Source organism: Antedon mediterranea, chromosome 9 (genome assembly GCF_964355755.1).
Source record: "Antedon mediterranea chromosome 9, ecAntMedi1.1, whole genome shotgun sequence".
In the NCBI taxonomy this organism is placed as follows: domain Eukaryota; kingdom Metazoa; phylum Echinodermata; class Crinoidea; order Comatulida; family Antedonidae; genus Antedon; species Antedon mediterranea.
The window spans coordinates 22,002,814-22,022,617 of record NC_092678.1 but is presented as its reverse complement, the minus strand read 5'-3'; the positions used below and the strand labels follow the sequence as shown (position 1 = coordinate 22,022,617).

General features: G+C 33.5%; 1 protein-coding gene and 1 long non-coding RNA gene across 3 annotated transcripts in view; one reads left to right on the top strand and one right to left on the bottom strand.

The window, feature by feature from the left end:
• Positions 1–19,804, top strand: part of LOC140059451 (uncharacterized) — a 64,617-nt gene that overhangs the window by 27,725 nt on the left and 17,088 nt on the right. Inside the window, exon 2 of the long non-coding RNA XR_011847189.1 lies at positions 8,993–9,069. This is a non-coding gene — a long non-coding RNA (uncharacterized lncRNA). The remainder of the gene's footprint in view (positions 1–8,992; positions 9,070–19,804) is intronic.
• The window catches only part of LOC140059448 (cadherin-like and PC-esterase domain-containing protein 1), a 35,933-nt gene continuing 21,522 nt past the window's right edge, over positions 5,394–19,804 (bottom strand). For both annotated transcript variants that reach the window (XM_072105376.1, XM_072105377.1), the window contains exons 13-20: positions 19,565–19,754; positions 18,932–19,112; positions 18,641–18,764; positions 16,934–17,070; positions 16,244–16,566; positions 12,811–12,898; positions 11,693–11,839; positions 5,394–6,833 (exon numbers count right to left, since the gene is read on the bottom strand). In XM_072105376.1, the coding sequence (XP_071961477.1) occupies positions 6,663–6,833; positions 11,693–11,839; positions 12,811–12,898; positions 16,244–16,566; positions 16,934–17,070; positions 18,641–18,764; positions 18,932–19,112; positions 19,565–19,754 (1,361 nt within the window). In that variant the 3' untranslated portion in view covers positions 5,394–6,662. The remainder of the gene's footprint in view (positions 6,834–11,692; positions 11,840–12,810; positions 12,899–16,243; positions 16,567–16,933; positions 17,071–18,640; positions 18,765–18,931; positions 19,113–19,564; positions 19,755–19,804) is intronic.

Genomic DNA, 19,804 nt, shown 5'->3' with positions numbered 1-19,804 from the left:
CGACAGTTTTCATCGCTTGACTAGGTCGCATCAATGTTACTGCTGTCCGAACTTTCTGCAACAGCTCTTATCGTCTGCTGCCATCGATATGTATCTCATCCGATATATCCGATAATTACATAATTATCACGCTCTAGTTTTAGACATATTATTTGATACATTGAAAAGACCCTAATTAGAAAATAAAACAATAAAAAATTTGCATAAACACACTAATAAAAGTACTATTTAAGCCCATGATGATTGTCAATATCAATAAGTATCTTTCTGTCCATTTTTTTAAATCGTCTATATCGTTAATAACAATAACTTCTATGACAAATTGGCAAGTCCTAAATATAGTTTTATGAAATTAATCACATTTTAACATCGAACGCAGATGTATAATAATGAACACCCAAGGTTATAATAACTGTGTAATGATTAGATTTATTTAACAGGCAAACAAATTAGATATATTTACGCAAATCGACCTGATACGCCCATCATAATTGTCATATTTAGGCCTAACCAATACTTCAATTAGGCCTAACTGTAATTGATGTGAACGCACTGCAGAGTGTGTGCACTCGGGGACTATCCTGATGCAGATCGCTGTGTGGCGGCTGAATGATATCCGTCGGAATGTAAGTCATTTACAGGGGTTAAGATAGTGGAAATGTGATAATTATGTCGATACTAATAAAATATATACTAATTGTATTAAAATAGACGGCGTAGGCCTGGATAGAATGACTGTATGATCAAGTTTTCTAGGGCGTGGAAAGAACAAATCAAACAAGGCCTACTTCAACAAGATATTGTTGATATTTTTTACCCTAAAATAATGAAATAAAAAGCTAAGCATAAGCAAAGTTAACCAACAATGTAGAACTGTATATATTGATATTCTTTTCGTTGTATTTATTTTAACGTATTGACTGAGACGTTTTTGTAGGCATATTTGTTAGTAAAAGTAAGTCAGAAAATAATTGATTCAATACATTTCAGTAGGCTTATGTTTGAGCAACCCAGAAACAAGATGCTGAGCTCCGAAGATTAAAGGGTTTATCTGTGGCTGCGACACGATCAGTTCCTTAACAGACACTGCGCCGCGGAGAATATTAGTATCTGGTGGTATTTGTCGCTGTAAGACATAAGATCAAAGGACTGTATCAAACAAGGCCTACTTCAACAAGATATTTGGTCTTGGTTTGAGTATTGGTAGTCTCTGTTAGATTTACTGCTAATACGGATAGGCCATAACGTGCCTACTGTAATTGTTGTTGACAGAGAAAGAATGTATTTTGCTGAGGTTATTGCAGTGGACACGAGCTATATACAGTTCTTAATTTTGAAGGGGTGGTCATGCCCAAGCGTCCTTCATAGAAAAGATTTCCGGAAACAAGTATTTACCCGTCTGTCTACAGATAAGAGGTTTTCATTTTGGAAATAAAATGGGTTTCATTAGGATGTACATTGTAGGGTGTACATTAAATTGACGTGGCCGAGAGGCAAATTTGTACTGCATCCTATTCATTGTGCCAAATTTATTTCTAGATAAACAGACAATAAACATAATATTTTAACATCTGAATCTTGTTGGGGACAAAATATTCGTTAATTACTAGGCATTGGAATATTTTCAACTGAAAATCAATTTTAGCTTTAACAGACATTCGGTGGTTTAATATAGAATAAATTTGGGATTACAGAGAATGATTATGATTATATCAGGTTTCCGCTTTTGGCTATTTCATCGGTCTAAATTGTGATGTGCCCAAATGTGGTAGTGATGTGCCCAAATATGGTAGTGACATCATCATGTCTATATATGGGCACATCACATTTTTGTTATCACATAAAGTGTGATAGTGTAGACAGAGCTTAATATAGAAAAAATCTTCCTTCCTTTGCCAACAATGTAAAGTTTCTATTACCGTATATGTCTTTTATCAAGGCCCTAATATTTTTGAGCCGGGAATGGATTCCCAGCATTAATATTAATTACACTCTGAATAAATTCCTTCATTTTATAATTTTGATAGTTCCCATGGATGCATATCATATACAGCTGTTATTTTGTACATTGGTCAGAAGTATTTCGATGATAGGTTTTTTGTTTCGTCTGTCATTCCATACTTCATCGTACGTTTCCATTCATCAACATAACAAGATATAAGTTTGTTTTATATGTCAACATTTTATACATAGATTACATACAGCTGTCAAAATATATCATTTATTACAATTCAGTTCTCATTTATTCTATATTTCAATAACTTTTTTTATAAGGATATGAAATTAAACATTATTTTGTTTGCTGAAATATTTAATTTTCATATTAGTCCTATCGCGGAAAAGCTTGGTTCCCATTCTAGGACGCAACGCAAAGACGTAGCCACAACGCAAGCAAATTGACCAATCAAAAGCAATGGATTGTGATTGGTCAATTCGCTTCCGTTGCGGCTTACGTCCTTGTGTTGCGTTCTAGTGGGGTTTCGTTTCCTCGTGTAATGTTTCTATAAATAGAAATAATTATATTTCATAGCATTCAATTTCAACCGGAATTTATTATTGAAAGAAAAAAAAATATATCGGAAGTATTTGTTTCAGAGGTGTAAGGCAGTGACTGATCCATAAGTTTTAGTTAGGCGAGGCGCTTACGGAATAGGACGAAAACTCCATATAAAACCAGATGACAAAGTACCCTTCCGGACACATAACAATTATAGGTCTATTATTAACGTGCCTGGTACCAAAAACAAGAGATATTCACAGCTTGTGTTGTTGACTATACGATAGACGTTGGTTATACCCTGAAAAATCATTCACCCACATAGGCCTACCCTTGGTCGTCATGCCATGCCGTGATCAGTGTATAGTTAAAACATATTTCTTTTATGAAGGATGCAAACTAGGTCTATTGGTTTATGATTTGTTGACACATCTATTGATATTGTCATTATGTCATTATATTTAATAGTCGTCAGCTCACTAAAAAGGCATACATACACACCCCCGGGGAATCTTATCTTAACGAACGAACAAGAACTTTCTATGATCTTTCCAGCAATTGTTCAACATATCTATAAACAAATTCTATGACAAGCTGTATAGAATGCACCAATATAAGGCTATTATATCTGTCGCAGTCAGAAGGCTATAAGAGTTATTAAGAAATATTAGTGTTATCACAAATCATGACTTATTCATTTCCACTTTGTATTTCCCGCGAGTACGTCTTTTGGCGGCACGCGTATGCTGTGTGTGTTTGGAATTTGTAACGTTCAATTACTTTAAATATCTACAATTCACGCAGAATCATAAAAGATATAGTTTTATAGTATTAAAACATAGGCCCTAAAGTCGAACCCCTCCTTTGGGACTACTCTTTTTAAGGGGACACTTTTCAGTGAAACGAACGAGAGCAAATAATACCCCTAATAAACGAGTGTCTCCTTTACAAAGACGATTGGGAAATCAGTCACTCGAAAGTTATTGTAATTCAATCAAGGTTTAATTACTCCTCATTTGTTTTAACTTCAATTGTCTGAGAAACAAAAATTAAAATTATGTTTTCAAGAAGACATACGTACGTAAGGCATAAATTACGCGATGGTTGTGAAGTACGCCTGCATACAAATAGGTTAAAAATAAAGTTTAATTTCTTAGGCAAATTACAATTATATTTATTTCATTTTATGCGTTGTATGTGTTTATTTATACGGTACCGTTCTTATTTTGTTTTAATTATTATTATTATTTTAGGGGTCATTGTAAGACAAGTTTTACTTCTAATTTTGATCCCTAAACAATCATTACTGATATTTCCCGTTTTATATTGGTGTTTAGTGTTTAAATCAATTTATATGAATTACCATATTAATTTAATTATCACTTTGGGTAATAAATGATTATAAATAAAACCGTTAGTCCAAATTTCTGGGCCCTATCTGAATAGACTATTTAATAAGTTCAGGTCTGTTCAGCCTGCTGCTGGGAGCTTGTTAGCCTCCGATAGTGCGTTTGTATCGCTTTTATTTTGGTGGTATAAAGGTACAGGTAGGAATACAAAATAGTGAAAGGATAAGAAAGTTCATATTAAGCTTGGTTCCCACTAGAACGTAACGCAAGGATGTAAACGCAACGCAAGCGTTTTAACCAATGACAAGAGATGTTATAGACAGTTAGCAATCACAAGCGAATAAGCCATCGCTTGTGATTGGTCAATTCACTTGCGTTCCGTTACGTCCTTGCGTTGCGTCGGTAGTGGCAACCACGCTTTAGTGTTATGTACCTAGGGTACACTTATATTGAAACTAAAGATTTCAGAAAAAAAAATGTACACTATTTGTAATCTTTAAAAAACTTCTTATTTTAAATGCCAATAGTATTATCATCTATTATAATTATGTGTTACTGCATAGGGAATAGGCTCTAGACAATTTTAAAAGATGCTCTTATTAATAGTGACTGTAGAAAATATTGAAGATGATATGTAGACAATTATAAAATAAATACTGCCTAATGATGTTTTGAAATAAATAACGATGTTCCTTAAAAGGTAGAATTTCTTATATATCGTGGGAATTTCCTGTCGATGTTAATCAACTGAGCTAAAAAAATCAGTTTTATATCTGGTTTTTGACGTTATCGTAACACGTACGCGCATGGATAATCATATTCATAATGTTGCAGAATTATCGAGAGAGGGCGTCGTAAAATCAGACGATAATTCACCTGTTTCGACAATGAACTACTGACCAATCAGAGACAATATCCACTGTTCATCCTTCCCGCCGCCGCCCGCCTATCAAGCAACATCGGACGTACGAACGATATGAAATAAAAAGAAAATTGTAAGTTTTAAACATTAATTGAACTGATGTGTTTGGCTGATTTTAAGGCTAAAGAAGAGTGCACGGTTTTCACGATTATGACCTATCTACAAAGTTGATTAAAACGTCGCCATAATAGGCCAATCACTCTAATCCTGAGTACCTACTAACTGCCACCAGGCCTAGCCTAGCCCGAGCAGTAGGCCTACCTAGGCTAGACCTAATAGGTCTACTGTATAGGCTGACCTCCTAAACCTACTTACGCTAGGCCATCTTACATATTGTAATCGTACGTTTTAGGGTTAGTGTTTATAATACATGTATGTAGGCCTAGAGAGAGCAGCTCTAGGCAAGAAGAGGTCTTTTCAACCTCAGGGTCAGGGAAGAGTGAAATTACTTAATTTTACTCTTCTCTGTACTACTGTAGGCTTGGGCATAGTGTTAAAACAAACAGCATCGAGCAGGGTCTGCTTTGAAATTAAGTGTTGGTGGGTAACAACATCAACAGTGTTATAGTAATGATTATATTGTATTTACATTTACATGTATTGTATGAAATCACAGATCATCATATTCACTACTTTTAAAATTTATTTTTCTTATAAAATGTTCCTGTAAGTAAGGCATTCTTGTTCAAGTACAATTTAGCACCTAGTTTGTTCACTGTTTGATAAAGCATATTTTGTCATTTCTATCCATCAAAAAACATTTTTCCCAATTCTCATTACAAATATCATAATTCTAATAAGCCTAAACTTTTCTTCAGAAAATCAAATAATTTATCTTTACATGCATATATTTACATAATTTACAAAGAAAATTCTATACTAATTTAGTTACACTATTTACATACTTAAGTCATTTATGTAACTTATAGGATAGTCAATTGACTATGTTTCAGGGAGATTGCATAAATAATATTTATTAATCATTATACAACGAATAAATAATTTCTTGAAAAAATTCATCTGGTTTCAAATAATTAATTTTTTTTTTTCCTTTTGGTAAACCATAAAAAATAGAAATAGCGAAAAGCTGAAACAAGTGGTGGTGGCGCTAGACAACCCGAGACACAATAAGTGATGATAAATAACCAATATGTCACTCTCGTGAACAAGGCTACCGATGCTAGAAGCCAAAACATAGCGAAATATTAAGTCTGTTTTTTAAGGTTTACCAAAAGGAAAAAAAAATATAAGAATAAATAATTTAAATTACAAATAATTGGTAAAACACGGAAAATCAAATAAATTAGGTTACGATGTCAAGCACCTGATATGGATGACCTTTGTAGTTTCCAAATTGTTTACATTTATTTTCCCAATTTTTACAACTGTTGATTTAGTATTTATGAGGTTAGAATAATTTGGTTGTGGTAACAAAATTGATACAAGGAATTTACAAACACAACAGGTTATCATAAATAATTACAGTGATATCACATGGGCTTTAATCATCTTTAAAAATCCTGGATCTGCCCCTAAAAACAGATCAATGTGATAAGATGTTTAACCCCATCTTGGGGAGGGGTGTATTAAGACGAGGTGTATTAAGGCAGGGTGGGTAAAAGAAATTTAGGTTGACAATCATACTGCCACCCTGTGCTTGTTTTTCAAGTTCCCATACATAAAACATTAATTCAGTTGACTATGATTTAAATAATTAATTCCTCAGTAATTTAAAAATAAATATAATGACAAATTTATCATGATAGAGTAAGGCACATAAAATAAAATATCACACACATGAAACAACATATTTTGTTAATGAATGTCTTTAGGAAAATAACTAGCAGTTTGGTCTGTTTTTTTTAAAAGACACAGTCTTGAAGCTATTACATTATTATGGATCACAAATCCGATTCAATAATATTTCTGAGTATAAAGCATTGATGTCACCATGTACATGGTAGTTGTACGATTCCTCAGCCATCCCTCGTCGGTATATCTTGGTATGTTTGGTTTGTGGTGGTTGTGGTAGTGAACCAGGTGTGGTACCCACTATCTCCTGGACCTAGTATTTGAAGAAACAAAATTAATTCTCGAAAAATTTCACCTGGTTTCAAAATAATATTGTATAAAAAATGTAACTTTCTATAATCCAAATATCAAGTACTCACTTATTAACATAGCAAGTGAGTATTTGATAATTGGTTTATCGAAAGTTAAATTTTTCATACAAACAAAATTAATTTAGTTAAAAATATTAATTAATTGTGTTTGAAATTTAAATACAAAAGCTAGCAAACAGCAATTGCTTTAAATGGAGAAAATATTCGCCATATATTAAACAATATAATTGGATTATAACTCCTGTTGAGGGGCTTTTATCACGACAGGGAAAACATTTACCAGAGACGGATGGGTTATTAAAATATTTAGAAAACGTATTATAGAGCACAAACCATTGAATAACCTTTTGGTGCAGCAGGGTGTCTTATGATCAAATTATGGTGTATTTGACTTTAGGGCCATGATGTTAATAGCATTACAGATATCGGAGTTTAGTAGCGTGGACACGTTACAGATGCAAATATCACCCATGTCAAAGTGACTGGAGGTGTTAATCAACAAACAATCAACATCAGACTGCACGGTACCATGTTTATGTTGGCATCGGTATGCAAAGTATTAAAGGAGATGCGTTCTGTTGGTGGCTGTGCCATCGGCAGTTGACGGATTTTATTTAACAATTACAATGTGATATGAGGACACACACGTTTTGCACTTTATTCAATGTGCAGTTTTTTTAGTCCTGGATTCTGGGATGAAACTAAACCGTTAGAGCTTATGGGGTGTTATGTAAGAAATAAAAATCCATTTCAGATTTAACACAAGAATTGATTTATTGTTAAATTTACTTTTAAAGTTGGAAAAAATTCTCAACTCATCAAAACTAGTTTGGTTGATTTTGATATAAAAATTCCTAATTTTTCTGAAATCCAATTTATTTCTGTTATTCTTCTTATTATTGTCTGCTAAAATAAATTCCTAGAAAATTATTTAAATTTGATTAAATGATGCCAATTAATTTTACAGACAGACAGGCAAACAGCAGTTAGACTAATCAAGCCATGTACTCTCCTGAGGCATTATGGGTAATAACAATTATGTAATTTGCAGTTAGACTAATCAAGCCATGTACTCTCCTGAGGCATTATGGGTAATAACAATTATGTAATTTCCACGTTTATAATGGCTAATATATTAGTACAAAATATTACAATATATTAAAGATATCACAATGTAATTAGATTTAAATGAAATGATTTTTCCATATTTAAGATTTCAATTGTTAACATATTTTTAAATTTGTAATTTACCTAAAGCTCTGTCAACACTATCAGTATCAAAAATTCTGTGACAAAAAATTAGATGTGCCCATATGGACATTATCACTACTATATTTGGGTATATCACTACCATGTTTGGGCACATCACACTTTTTTTTTAAACTTACAGGCTTAATAACTATTATTGATATCAGACAAACAGGATTTTGTTTTGCACTCTTGTTGTCAGCATGTTGCTTTATAAAGCATAATAGTACTATTTTCTTCATCTGTCTTCAGTCAGATTGAATTAACTGATAATTGTTTTCCTCGTACAGAGTTTTGTATCGGAATTACGTATGGACACGGACGTTATACATTGTTGTTCATTCGTTTAACAAGCTTGTCAAACCTAATTCTATTTTGGTTCTGGAGATTTTAAGGCTACAGTACGCACAAACTATCACTGTAGGAATGTCTAGCTTTAAGTGACATAAAATTAAATAGGCTTAGAGGAGGATTACCTAAGATAGAACATACAGTATTACAATATTATTGCTACTGAATTAGTAGATTATATATTATTAAAGTTAAAAAAATGATTTCTTTTCACTTTCTTGGTATGCCAGTTCTACACAATATTATCTCTATCTAGTATAATGTACATTCAATTGCTCATAACATAATAAAGAATTTATGTGAAACATGATGGCATGTTTTCATGGCATGGAGTAATTACTGTATACTGAATTTTGTTATAGTAGTGGTTCCTATCACATGATCTAGTGACACACCGCAACACCAAATTAGCGTAAATTCTAATACATTTAGAAAATGTTAAAATACTGTACAACCTTGACTTAGAAACATAAATGACATTTATTTCTTTTTCATTTGACAGAAGTTGACAAGAGCAAAATTAAACTCGGTCTAACCTTGTACTTTAAAAAAAATGTTTTGACAAAGATACTGGAAATGGTAAGTTTATGTCACTACTTATTAATGTTTTAAAATAATATATATTTGATAAAAAATTTAAAATTAATAATCACGAAGTTGATAAAGTTTCTTTTTCACTTTCACAGTATCCGAACTATTAGCAACTGTTGGCTAGTATTTTGTTTTTGTTGTGATCATTAAAAACTGAACAATTTAGAGAATTTCTTTTTACAACTATTTTCCCCAATAAATTACCCTTCGAACTATAATTTTTTAACCAATCAGATAATTAATAAAAAATCGGAATCTGTTAAACCTCGTTTCCACAGGAACAGTTAATTATCGATTAATTTTTGGCTGCAGAAACACGACCAAAAATCAATGGAAAAATGTCAAAGTCAACATAAACAGTATCATACATTTGTCAATCACTGAAAATTTCAGAAACATTTCTCTTTGCGATAGTAATTGTTTTTTTTAATTGCTACAATTTTGAAATTGAAATGAAATTTGGCTTTCCCTGATTTGTTTGTTAATCTTACTTGAGGAAAACAGTGGGTTCCTGAGAGAATGTAGAGTGCAAAACCTGTTTCTACAATCAGCACGTTTGAAATGTTAGACCCGCTGCCATTCATATCGTTGCCAAGATTTGGTTTTAACTAGACGGAGCAAGTGTGCGATTTTGTAACTGTTCTGATTAATACAAATGTGTTGAAGACAAGTGGGCTTTTTTTCTGGTTTACGAGAAATAACTAAATGTTTATGTGAACATTTATTTACACAAAATGTCTATGTTTTTGTCATTAATAATAATAGTCAATATAGACTTGTTTGTACCAAAACCACAATATTAGGCATATGACCAGCATTTTAGTCATATAGCCATCATAATTATACATATGGCCACCATATAATGCATTATAATGTAGCCATCATATTTGTATTAAATATATAGTCACCATATTAGGCATATTACTGTATAGCCACCATTAGGCATATGGCCACCATTAGGCATTTATGGCCACCATATTAGGCATATGACCACCCATATTAGGCATATAGCCACCATATTAGGCATATGACCATCATATTAGGCATATAGCCACCATATTAGGCATACAGTATAGATACCATACTAGTTATAAATAGCCACCACTTTAGGCATAGCCATCATATTAGGCATAGCCATCATATTATTATTAGGCATATAGAGCCACCACATTAGGCATATATAGCCACCATTAGACATTATATCAACCAATATTATTAGGCATAGTCACCATTAGGCATACTTCTTATACTAAACTCCATTTACACAATTAGTTTTTACCAGCACTAGCCTAATTATTCATCATCCCATTTATAAATGGGATGACCAGCCTGATTAAGTATAACATGCTTGACCATAGTCCTTAATAGATAGAATTAAATACTGAATCATCTTAGTTTATACCTAACAACAATACTATGTAAAGCCTTTTAGCCCTGAAAGTGTGTGAACACAATCATATTAAACATTAAAGTCATAACAATGTTATCCTAAGCATTTAAATAAAAGTACTATCATGGCTCAAACCCAATTATAACATCAAATAGCAATACAGCTTGTCAGATTTTTTAAACAAATGCTATCCAATATGAAGGCTAGCGATGAAACACAGGAAGTCACCTAAAAACTCTTTAACTGCAAGGTTTGATTGTTCCCCCTTCTGGCCAACGTGATACCCCTTAAAAAGTGGCTGAAATGGCTATAGGAAATAGAATTTAACCTTTCCTGCTAAATTTTGAATTATTTATAATAACAAATTATGAAAGGGGTTAGAGCTCCTGTGGTGTGTTCATTTCACTAGTGGAAATAGGCAGTTTACAAACATTTCAGAAAAATATAGAGAGAAAAAAGTGGGGGAAGAGGGATAGAAAGTACTGGAGCTTTAAAATGATAAACCACTAAACTTTAAACACTGTACTGTATTATTGTATGCTAGATTCTTAATATGATTCAACTAAATTTATTCTTGATAACAGATATTGCATTATACATACTTGTGAACGAGTGTTTGAGTTACAGTAGGCCTCCCATACGATGTTTAAAACTTCATAAAACCTTTTTATTTATATCAACTTTATATTAACATTCATAAAACCTGCTTTACATTTTCCATAATTATTTTTGATCTATAAACCCAGTTTGCATCCAAAAATGAAACCAGTAGCTGAACACGTCTATCATCATGCGAGGTCTGTTGGAGCATGTGGCAGGTTCTCCCAAAATTACGACAAATTAGCTCCAGTCTGTGGCATAAAATACGCCAGGTTGCAGACGGAAATCAGACCTATTTAACAGGATAAACACAACCGCTCATCTGCATTCATTTCTGTCGCATAAACTCTTAAAATAATATGTAGGCCAATATTCAGTGGCGTAATGCAGAGACCCAAGGCGCCTATAGTTTAGGCTTTTTTTACTTAGTTTAATGCCAGTTTTCTTACTCTAGACTCTGACCATAGGTCCTGTAAGTAGGGCTTCTGGTTTAGCCAGTGAGCACTTAGTTGTTACGCTACTGCCAGTATTATATAATACGGTAATAACAAAATTAAGTAGGAAATAAAGTGTTGCGTGCAGCGGAAAATTAAAAGAACTATTATTAAAGTAACCTCTGACCTTATGGAAGTGGCAGCTACATTTTCCTTGCAGGAAGTCTTTGTACCTAGCCATTGTAATGTTGAATGTGTCGATCACTTCAAAGCCTAGTCTCTGTGCCTGTTGTATAAGTCCTTGATTGTGTAGTAAGACTTTATGCTGTTCTTTCTGCAGAGAAACACAAATTCCACCATCAAAATGTGTACATTGTATGTTATTATTATTTATAGTATTACAAGTAATAACCTACAATCCCAATCCTGAAAAGTAGGTGACCAAAAAATGGGAAAGACAAGATCGCCTAAATTTTTTAGTATATTAAAACTTTACAATACTTAGTGTTGTATATTCTGGTACAGCCGCTCCATAATCTCTTTGCTTTTTCTTCCTCATATCTATATTTTCAAAATTTATACTAACAAATATCTTTTTATTAATATTATAATAATAATATATCAAAAATTTATTAAATAATATTTATCGCATAATATACAATCTACGACTGAAGTATAGTCGTTATCTCGGGACCGTTCTATGGTTACCACCAGGTAGGCTTACTTTATCAAGGCTTCTATGAATGGATGTACTGGTTGGGAGCAGAAAAGCTAGTAGACTATACCCAGTACCGTTTTGATTACGATCAATCGGGAAATTACCTCACGACAGAAGACCTGGTGCTCATATTTTGATTACTTCACCTCCCTAGAACACAAAACTGGGCCGACTTTGGGAGGTGGGTTATAATCAGGGAAACCTTGTTCAGGAAAATAATGATTAGTAAGCATTTCTTGTAAAAACTTATTTGAATTGGCTAGAGACATGGAGTAAAGAGAAGCCTACATTCAAACCAAAAGTCAATACTGGGACTATACCAGGGGATATGCATGTTTGTCAGACATAAAGTAGAGGTGGGATTAGACATGAAGTGGGATTAGACATAAAGTGGGATTAGACATAAATTAGAGGTGGGATTAGACATGAAGTGGGATTAGACATGAAGTGGGATTAGACATGAAGTGGGATTAGACATGAAGTGGGATTATACATGAGGTGGGATTAGACATGAAGTGGGATTAGACATGAAGTGGGATTATACCGTAGATATACAGTACAGTATGGTATTTTTGTGTATTACTTACTGGAGTAAGATAGTGTATTCCATCTACTGTTTGGTGAAATCCAGCACCAAGACTTTTCATGATAAGAGTAACATCTGATAGGCCTTCTCTATAAATATAATCACAAACTTGATTAGCATCAATTGGAATTAAAATTAAAACTTGGGTATCAATATTTGTTGCAGTATAATTGATACTTGATAGTTTTTTTTATAATTGCATACTTGTTTAGAGAACTGATTTATAAGTAGTGTGTATTAGGAATGGAATAATAATTTTACAATCTGTACCATTGGTTTCTTTATTAAGAACAATGATGATGTATTTCTGCATTTATCTGTAGCAACACAGCTATTCAACACTTGTTTGCAAAGTTATGTACGAAGACAGTTTGTGAAGAACTCTTGTTTGATGGAAATAGTCAACCATAAACAATTCTAGCTTTCCTGTTGTGGTTGGCTACTCTACTGTACTGTGTAATCTATAAATGTTCAATTCCCAAGGGGCCGAGCCAGCCCCCTGAGACTAGATTTCATATCCCACTCATCACCAGCATTCAGGATAGGGCCAGGCTACTTTCAGGCTAACTTCCCCTAAAATGAATCATCAATCCTAGCCCCGTGCGATACAATAAAACATCACAACTAATGAACATCATGAGGCTATGAGATGGCCTAGAAGTCCCCTGACAGACAGTGTAACCCTATTGATGTGCATTGATGACCCCTGATAACATTCACCCTTAATTTAATTACAAAGTATAAAGTGTTTCATTACCATGTTTACATAAGAACAATTACTCATGCTATTTAGTGATATTTATACAGAGCTTACATTTTGGCAAACAATGTTAATAATAGTTAAAGATGATTTAGGTGATATAGGCCAAATTAAAAAACTGTTTTTCTTAATTGCTTACATTTTATTTTTAACTTGACATGCTCTGAAGCTACTATACACTATCAAACTTTGTGTGACAAAAAAAAAGTGATGTGCCCATATGAACATGATGACATCATATCACTAGCATATTTGGGCACATCACACATATTTTGTCAAACTAGTTTGATAGTGTAGACAGCGCTTGAAGTATCAGTGGCGTACTCGGTAAGGTGGTTGACTAGTTGCCTAGTAGTTTCTTGTGTGCTATATTATTGTGAATGATATCTACTGTAGTACTGTACGACCAGATTTCCAGGTCTTTGACATACCCTGGGATTGATTATCAATCATGCCCTACGGAAGAGAGTGGGCCTGGGCAAGAACAATGTCATTGCATCACAACTAAACCCATTGGGAAATTCTCTTCCATCATCATTACACTATGTCATCAAACTATTGTAAAAACTGCAATATACTGATGAAAATAAACATGTTTTTCTATTACTGTATAACCACAAACGTGATAGTAGCATTACCAGGGCTTTCCAGTATACACTCAATAGTCAGTTCACTCACTATAAGTTCCTTAATATTAAAATGAACAAACAATCAAATAACAATGGTTGAATTAGAGTAAAAAATAAGAAAGATTACTAGGCCTTTGTTTCCCTAAAGCCTTGTCTACACTATCAAACTTTATGTGTCATATGGTAGTGATGTGCCCAAATATGGTAGTGATATGACATCATATTGTCCATATATGGGCACATCACATTTTTTTGTCACATAAAGTTTGATAGTGTAGACAAGGCTTAAGTAATTTGAGCAAATATGAAAAGCATGAGATATAATATTGTGTATAATTAAAATATTATGTACTGTGTACAGTAATAGGATTTAAGAAAAATTCCACAGAAAGTTTAGTTTTTTCATAGATATTCTATAATGTTAATTATTTTCTTTTGTACTTCCTCACAAATCAAAATGTTCTGCTTAAATCTCGCGCACATGTTTCACTGTTAAAGTCTATGAGAGAATTCTCAAATGTTCTTCGACTCCAATTTCCATCAATCTTTCTTTCCTGCTTTTGATAATATTAACGCTTTGATGTCCGCCACTTAGCTTTGATTGAAATCATAAGCGATAAAACTCGCACACATTTTTTTATTATTACAGCTGATGCAGAACAAATGGCGGAATGTCCTTACAAATCACTGTCCGTCACTTTATCGCTACCATCTGTTACTAATAACCTTAACGTCCGACTTTCACTACTGTTTTAAGTGTTTTCATAAGGTTTGAATGTAAGATGTATTTTGAGATGTGAGCGTCTTCCGTGGATTTCAGATTAAGATATCCTTGATGAAAGAAGTGAGGCAAAATGTTATACTCTAGTAGTGTGTTTAAACTATTTGCACAACCAGGGGTTTGAGGGTTAGGATGAACCCCGCCTAAAGTACTCATATAAAGTAAAGACAGCAGCAGCTTTTAATAGTTATAGTAAATAGCCTAACTAGCCTACTCATGACAGTTTTTGGCCGTTTTCAAGCTAGAACTATAGCAGCAGCAGAAGTGACTGTATATTGCCCAACTAGCCTAGCTCATGGCAGTTTTTGGTCCTCTTTAAGCTAGTGACTAACACTGGCAGCAGAAGTGACAGTAAATGGCCTAACTACTGTAGCCTACAGTAGCTCATGACAGTTTTTGGCCCTTTCGCGGAACAAAAAACCCTTCCTTTAAAATCCTGCCTACATGCTTTCTTAACATGCGACTGTGACTATCTACAGTATCCACATGTAAAATCCAATCACAGCTCAAATTCACCGACACCGATAATTAAAGCCATGTGTTTCTCTCGCAAATTCCACAAGGATCTGCGTAGGACGACTTTATACACACTTAAAAACACCGTAAAATATTCTGTTTTTTAAATTCCTTAATAATACTATGAAAAATGCCATATCTGTTATTTGTCAGTATTTCCTTGGAGCTGCACAAGTGTGAAAGATCAAACTATTTCATTGCATTTCCGATTCTTAATAAACAAGGGACTATCTTGATAAAAATGCAGTCAATATTTGGTTGATTGTTTTTCATATTTAGTTACATTTCAGCATTTACAACATGAAAATTGACTTCTTTTAGTTTTCTAATTCCTAGGATACAAGTGTGAAGGCTCAAGTAATTTCATTGCATTTCCGCTCTAATTTGTCTTGGGAGTAAAATCTTGATAAAAATTGTCACATTTTTGCTGAAGTGACATGAATGTTGTTTTTCTTATTTTCTTAATAACTTTTTGATTTGTAACATTAATAGTCAATTGAGAAAACAAATTAATATTAGAAAGGAAACATAATGGCATTATAGTTAATAGAAGTTTTAGCAAATGTTTTTTCAATTGCATGTGTGACTACTCAAACAAGTTCCTGCTAAGCAAAGAAAGATACCGCAATTATGATGTAAAAATTACCCCATAGCAAACTATCAAAATCTCTTAATCTTTATTGCTTATAAATAACAAACCATTATCAGTAACAAACCAGAAATTTTATATATAAAAAAAAATTAATACCTTAATAGTATGTCTTTAACCACTTTCAGATGATGCGTTGCTAGCCAATGCACGCCCCCAATCACAATCACCGTATTAACGTTGTTCTCCAGCGGCATTGCTTTAGCTAACACCTGCATAAATGCTTTATCAAACATTGGACGCTGATTTGCTGGTATCATGAATTGTGGGAAATACCCAAACACAGTGGATGTCCGGTTGTGGTTAAGATTGTTATAGATTTTAATATCATGTGTTTTGTCCCATTCATTTAAAGTTCCGTTCACTTGCTCCATAATGTAGTACATTATACCTCGATTAGTAGAATCACCAAGAAATATCACCTGTATTTAAATTTAAATGAATATTTAAATGATTAATTTTATTCATATTCTTAAAATAGACTAATAGACCAAAACAATTCATAAAATAGGTACACAAGTTTACATACAGTAGTGTATCATGATGCTAAGAATAAGACTTGTTGAATGCGGGTAAGAGGTCTGTGCTTGCGCAAGGCTCAAGGCATCTGATTGGCTAATTTGCAGTAGTCATACTGCGAGTGCGAGGAATCTTTCCTTAGCTTTCTTTCTGAGCTTTATTCTATAGAAGTTTGCCATCTAGCACATAAACTATCAATGGTCTGCCCATACCAATAACAAACTTGATTTTACCCACATCTCTTCCTGAAATATATGTTGCCTTACATACCCTTTTTCCTGCCATACATTCTTGCAGCCTGTCATGGGTCATGTGAGCATGTCTACAGGTGTAAGGCTGCCACCTGGCTTTCCTAAAGAAGCAGGTGTTACGGTCATTGCACATGCCACATGGTATCGTCCACTGACCTAAAGAAGGATAATGTAAACATTTAATTAAAAATATCCAAACATTAAAACTAAAATTCATCTAATTTTATTTTCTATTTTACTTCTTTCTTTTTTACTCAGCACTTTCAATAGCATTTGCTATTTTTTCAAAAACTTTCTGGGTTTCAAATTTTGTGAAAGTTCTTTAGAATACAATGACCTTAAGGAATCTTAGTGTGTTGCTAAATTTTCTTTGGACGTAATGTAAGACATAAGTGCATCGCAAGTAATTTAACCAATCACCAATCATGGATTATTCGCTTTTCATTGGTCAACTTGATTGAAATATATATTTATACTGGGTAAACTCTTCAGCCAAAGACTGGTCTCCCAGAGGAGAACTTGCTTGTTCACTCCTAGTGGGAACTACGCTTTAAGGGATCATTGATATTGCAGTAATGTAGTATTATTATAAACTATACTGTACATAAAACAAGCATATCAAGTTACTTTATTATTCTGTTAAGCTCTGTTTCACATTATCTACTGGTCATCGTCAATTCAATAATCTTTATAAAAAACCAGTTGTAACAGTGTCTGTTAACGACTTCTATTGACCATTCAACTCTTTGTCACACAATAACAATGACCGCTAGACCCCTGTTATTTCATTACATATGTTTTATATTTAGCATTCTCCTGGTCATATTAAGTAACATACTTATCCCTGACCTCTTGCGACACGGTCTTAACATAACAGGTGTAGCATACGGCTCAGAGGTAATCCATCGACGACAAATTATTACGAATAATAACCGTTTCTTATTAAACAACTCATAACTATTCGTTAAGTAGGCACTTGACTCATGGGATACTAAAAATTCCCATGTGACTAAGCAACAAACATATTTTCAAAACATAACTATTGATTATATTATTTTTTTGCATTCATTTTGCGGAGCATACAACATGAAAATAATTTTGTCCATACGGCTACTTGGAAATGAGATTGAACGATATGTGTTATTAATTTATTTTAACGTGGTCAAAAAATTAAGACAAGGCTGGCATGGAAATTCAATCATACAACGCCAGTCAGATATGATTATTATTGTTAAGATTGACCAACAAGCCACGAAGTAACTGCAAGTTGATGTTAAAGGCTAAACCGCAGTTTTCTGCTGTTTGTAATCAAAGGCAATAATACTGTAGAATAATTATTAGAAAATACTTTGTTTTTAAATGTAGGAACAAAAAATAACATTACATTCTGGAGAAAGTAACAAATCTATTGTATTTTAATTACTGTGTAAAGCTCTCTCTACACTTATCAAAGTTTATGTGACAACAAAATGTGATGTGCCCATATATGGACATGATGATGTCATAACATATTTGGGTATATCACTACAATTGAGCACAGTTTTTTTAATTTGATGATAGTGTAGACAGACAGATAGATTACGTAATACAATTCAAATTGACAATGTATAACACAAAACTACTGGATGCATCAATCGTTGAGGTATAACTAATAACTCTATGCATCAATATAGAAAGAAGCAATTTGCATAAACGATGCTAAATGATTGTAAGCAGCTTGACCCACCTGGGCTATCTCCTGCCTTGCACAGTGGCAGCTGGTCCGTCTGCTGTAAGAATGCAGGCCAGCTGCTATACGGCATACGGTTCAGTCCACATCTATCAAATGGTATAAACTTCAAATCACACTCCTAAACGAAACATATAGTTCAAGAGCTATTATAAAATGTGTATGTTATCTTCCCAGAAGATTTGATTATCAGTCCATCAATCAGATTTCCAGTTACAGCTGGATTCCATAGAAAAACTCAACATACACAGATAACATCTTCATTGTCTATTGTCTATTATACTTTACCTGTATTAAACTGCATACTTGGTGAGCCTCATCATCTTTGAACTCCTGCTCATGCTCACTAAGTCCTTCCCGATACACATGCACCACATACGTGTTAATCACCCATGGCTCTGTATGTGTAATGTCCACAACGAGTAAATTAACACGATTGTCACCAATACCAATGGAATAATTAGCTGGCCTGGTGATAAAAATGACATTTTAATGGATTATACAGTAATAACTATAGGTTACTTTGTTGTGTCTGGTATTACACACTGTAGTGCATTAAGATATCACCATATCCTTAAACTCCATCTCACTATCTTAATGAACTACGTAAAGTGCTCCAATGTGCATGCAATTATTGCAAAAATTTCTTATACAGTACATATGGAGAAAAATAATCTAAATAAGAAGTTAAACATTTATAATTGGTCATATGTTTTGTTCTACTCTGACGTAATTTGTACTTAATTATATTAAGTACATTGAGAATACTTGCCAAAAATTAATTAAACAAAGTAATCCTTGACCTCCAGATCACTAGCCTGGCGTTCATATAGCTGTATGTACGACCGAGCTTGCACTGATGGGTAGGGGTTAGGTTCGAGCCCATAAGAAATCAGTGAATACTGTATAAACATTAGTTACCTTGAAAGCCCATACTTGTCTTCCAGCCTTACTTCACAGTCACAGTTCATAGAATGTGCCCAAACCCTGGTGATCATTGTATCATAAGGCACTTTGGCGTAGTACTCACTGGTGTAGGGGTCAAATTCTGGGCTAAATGAGATATTGGGCTCAAAGAAGATCCCAGAAATGTATGGCATAGTCTGCCGATCTGAAATGAAAAATGAAATATTAGGCTCAAAGAATATCTCATAAATGTAC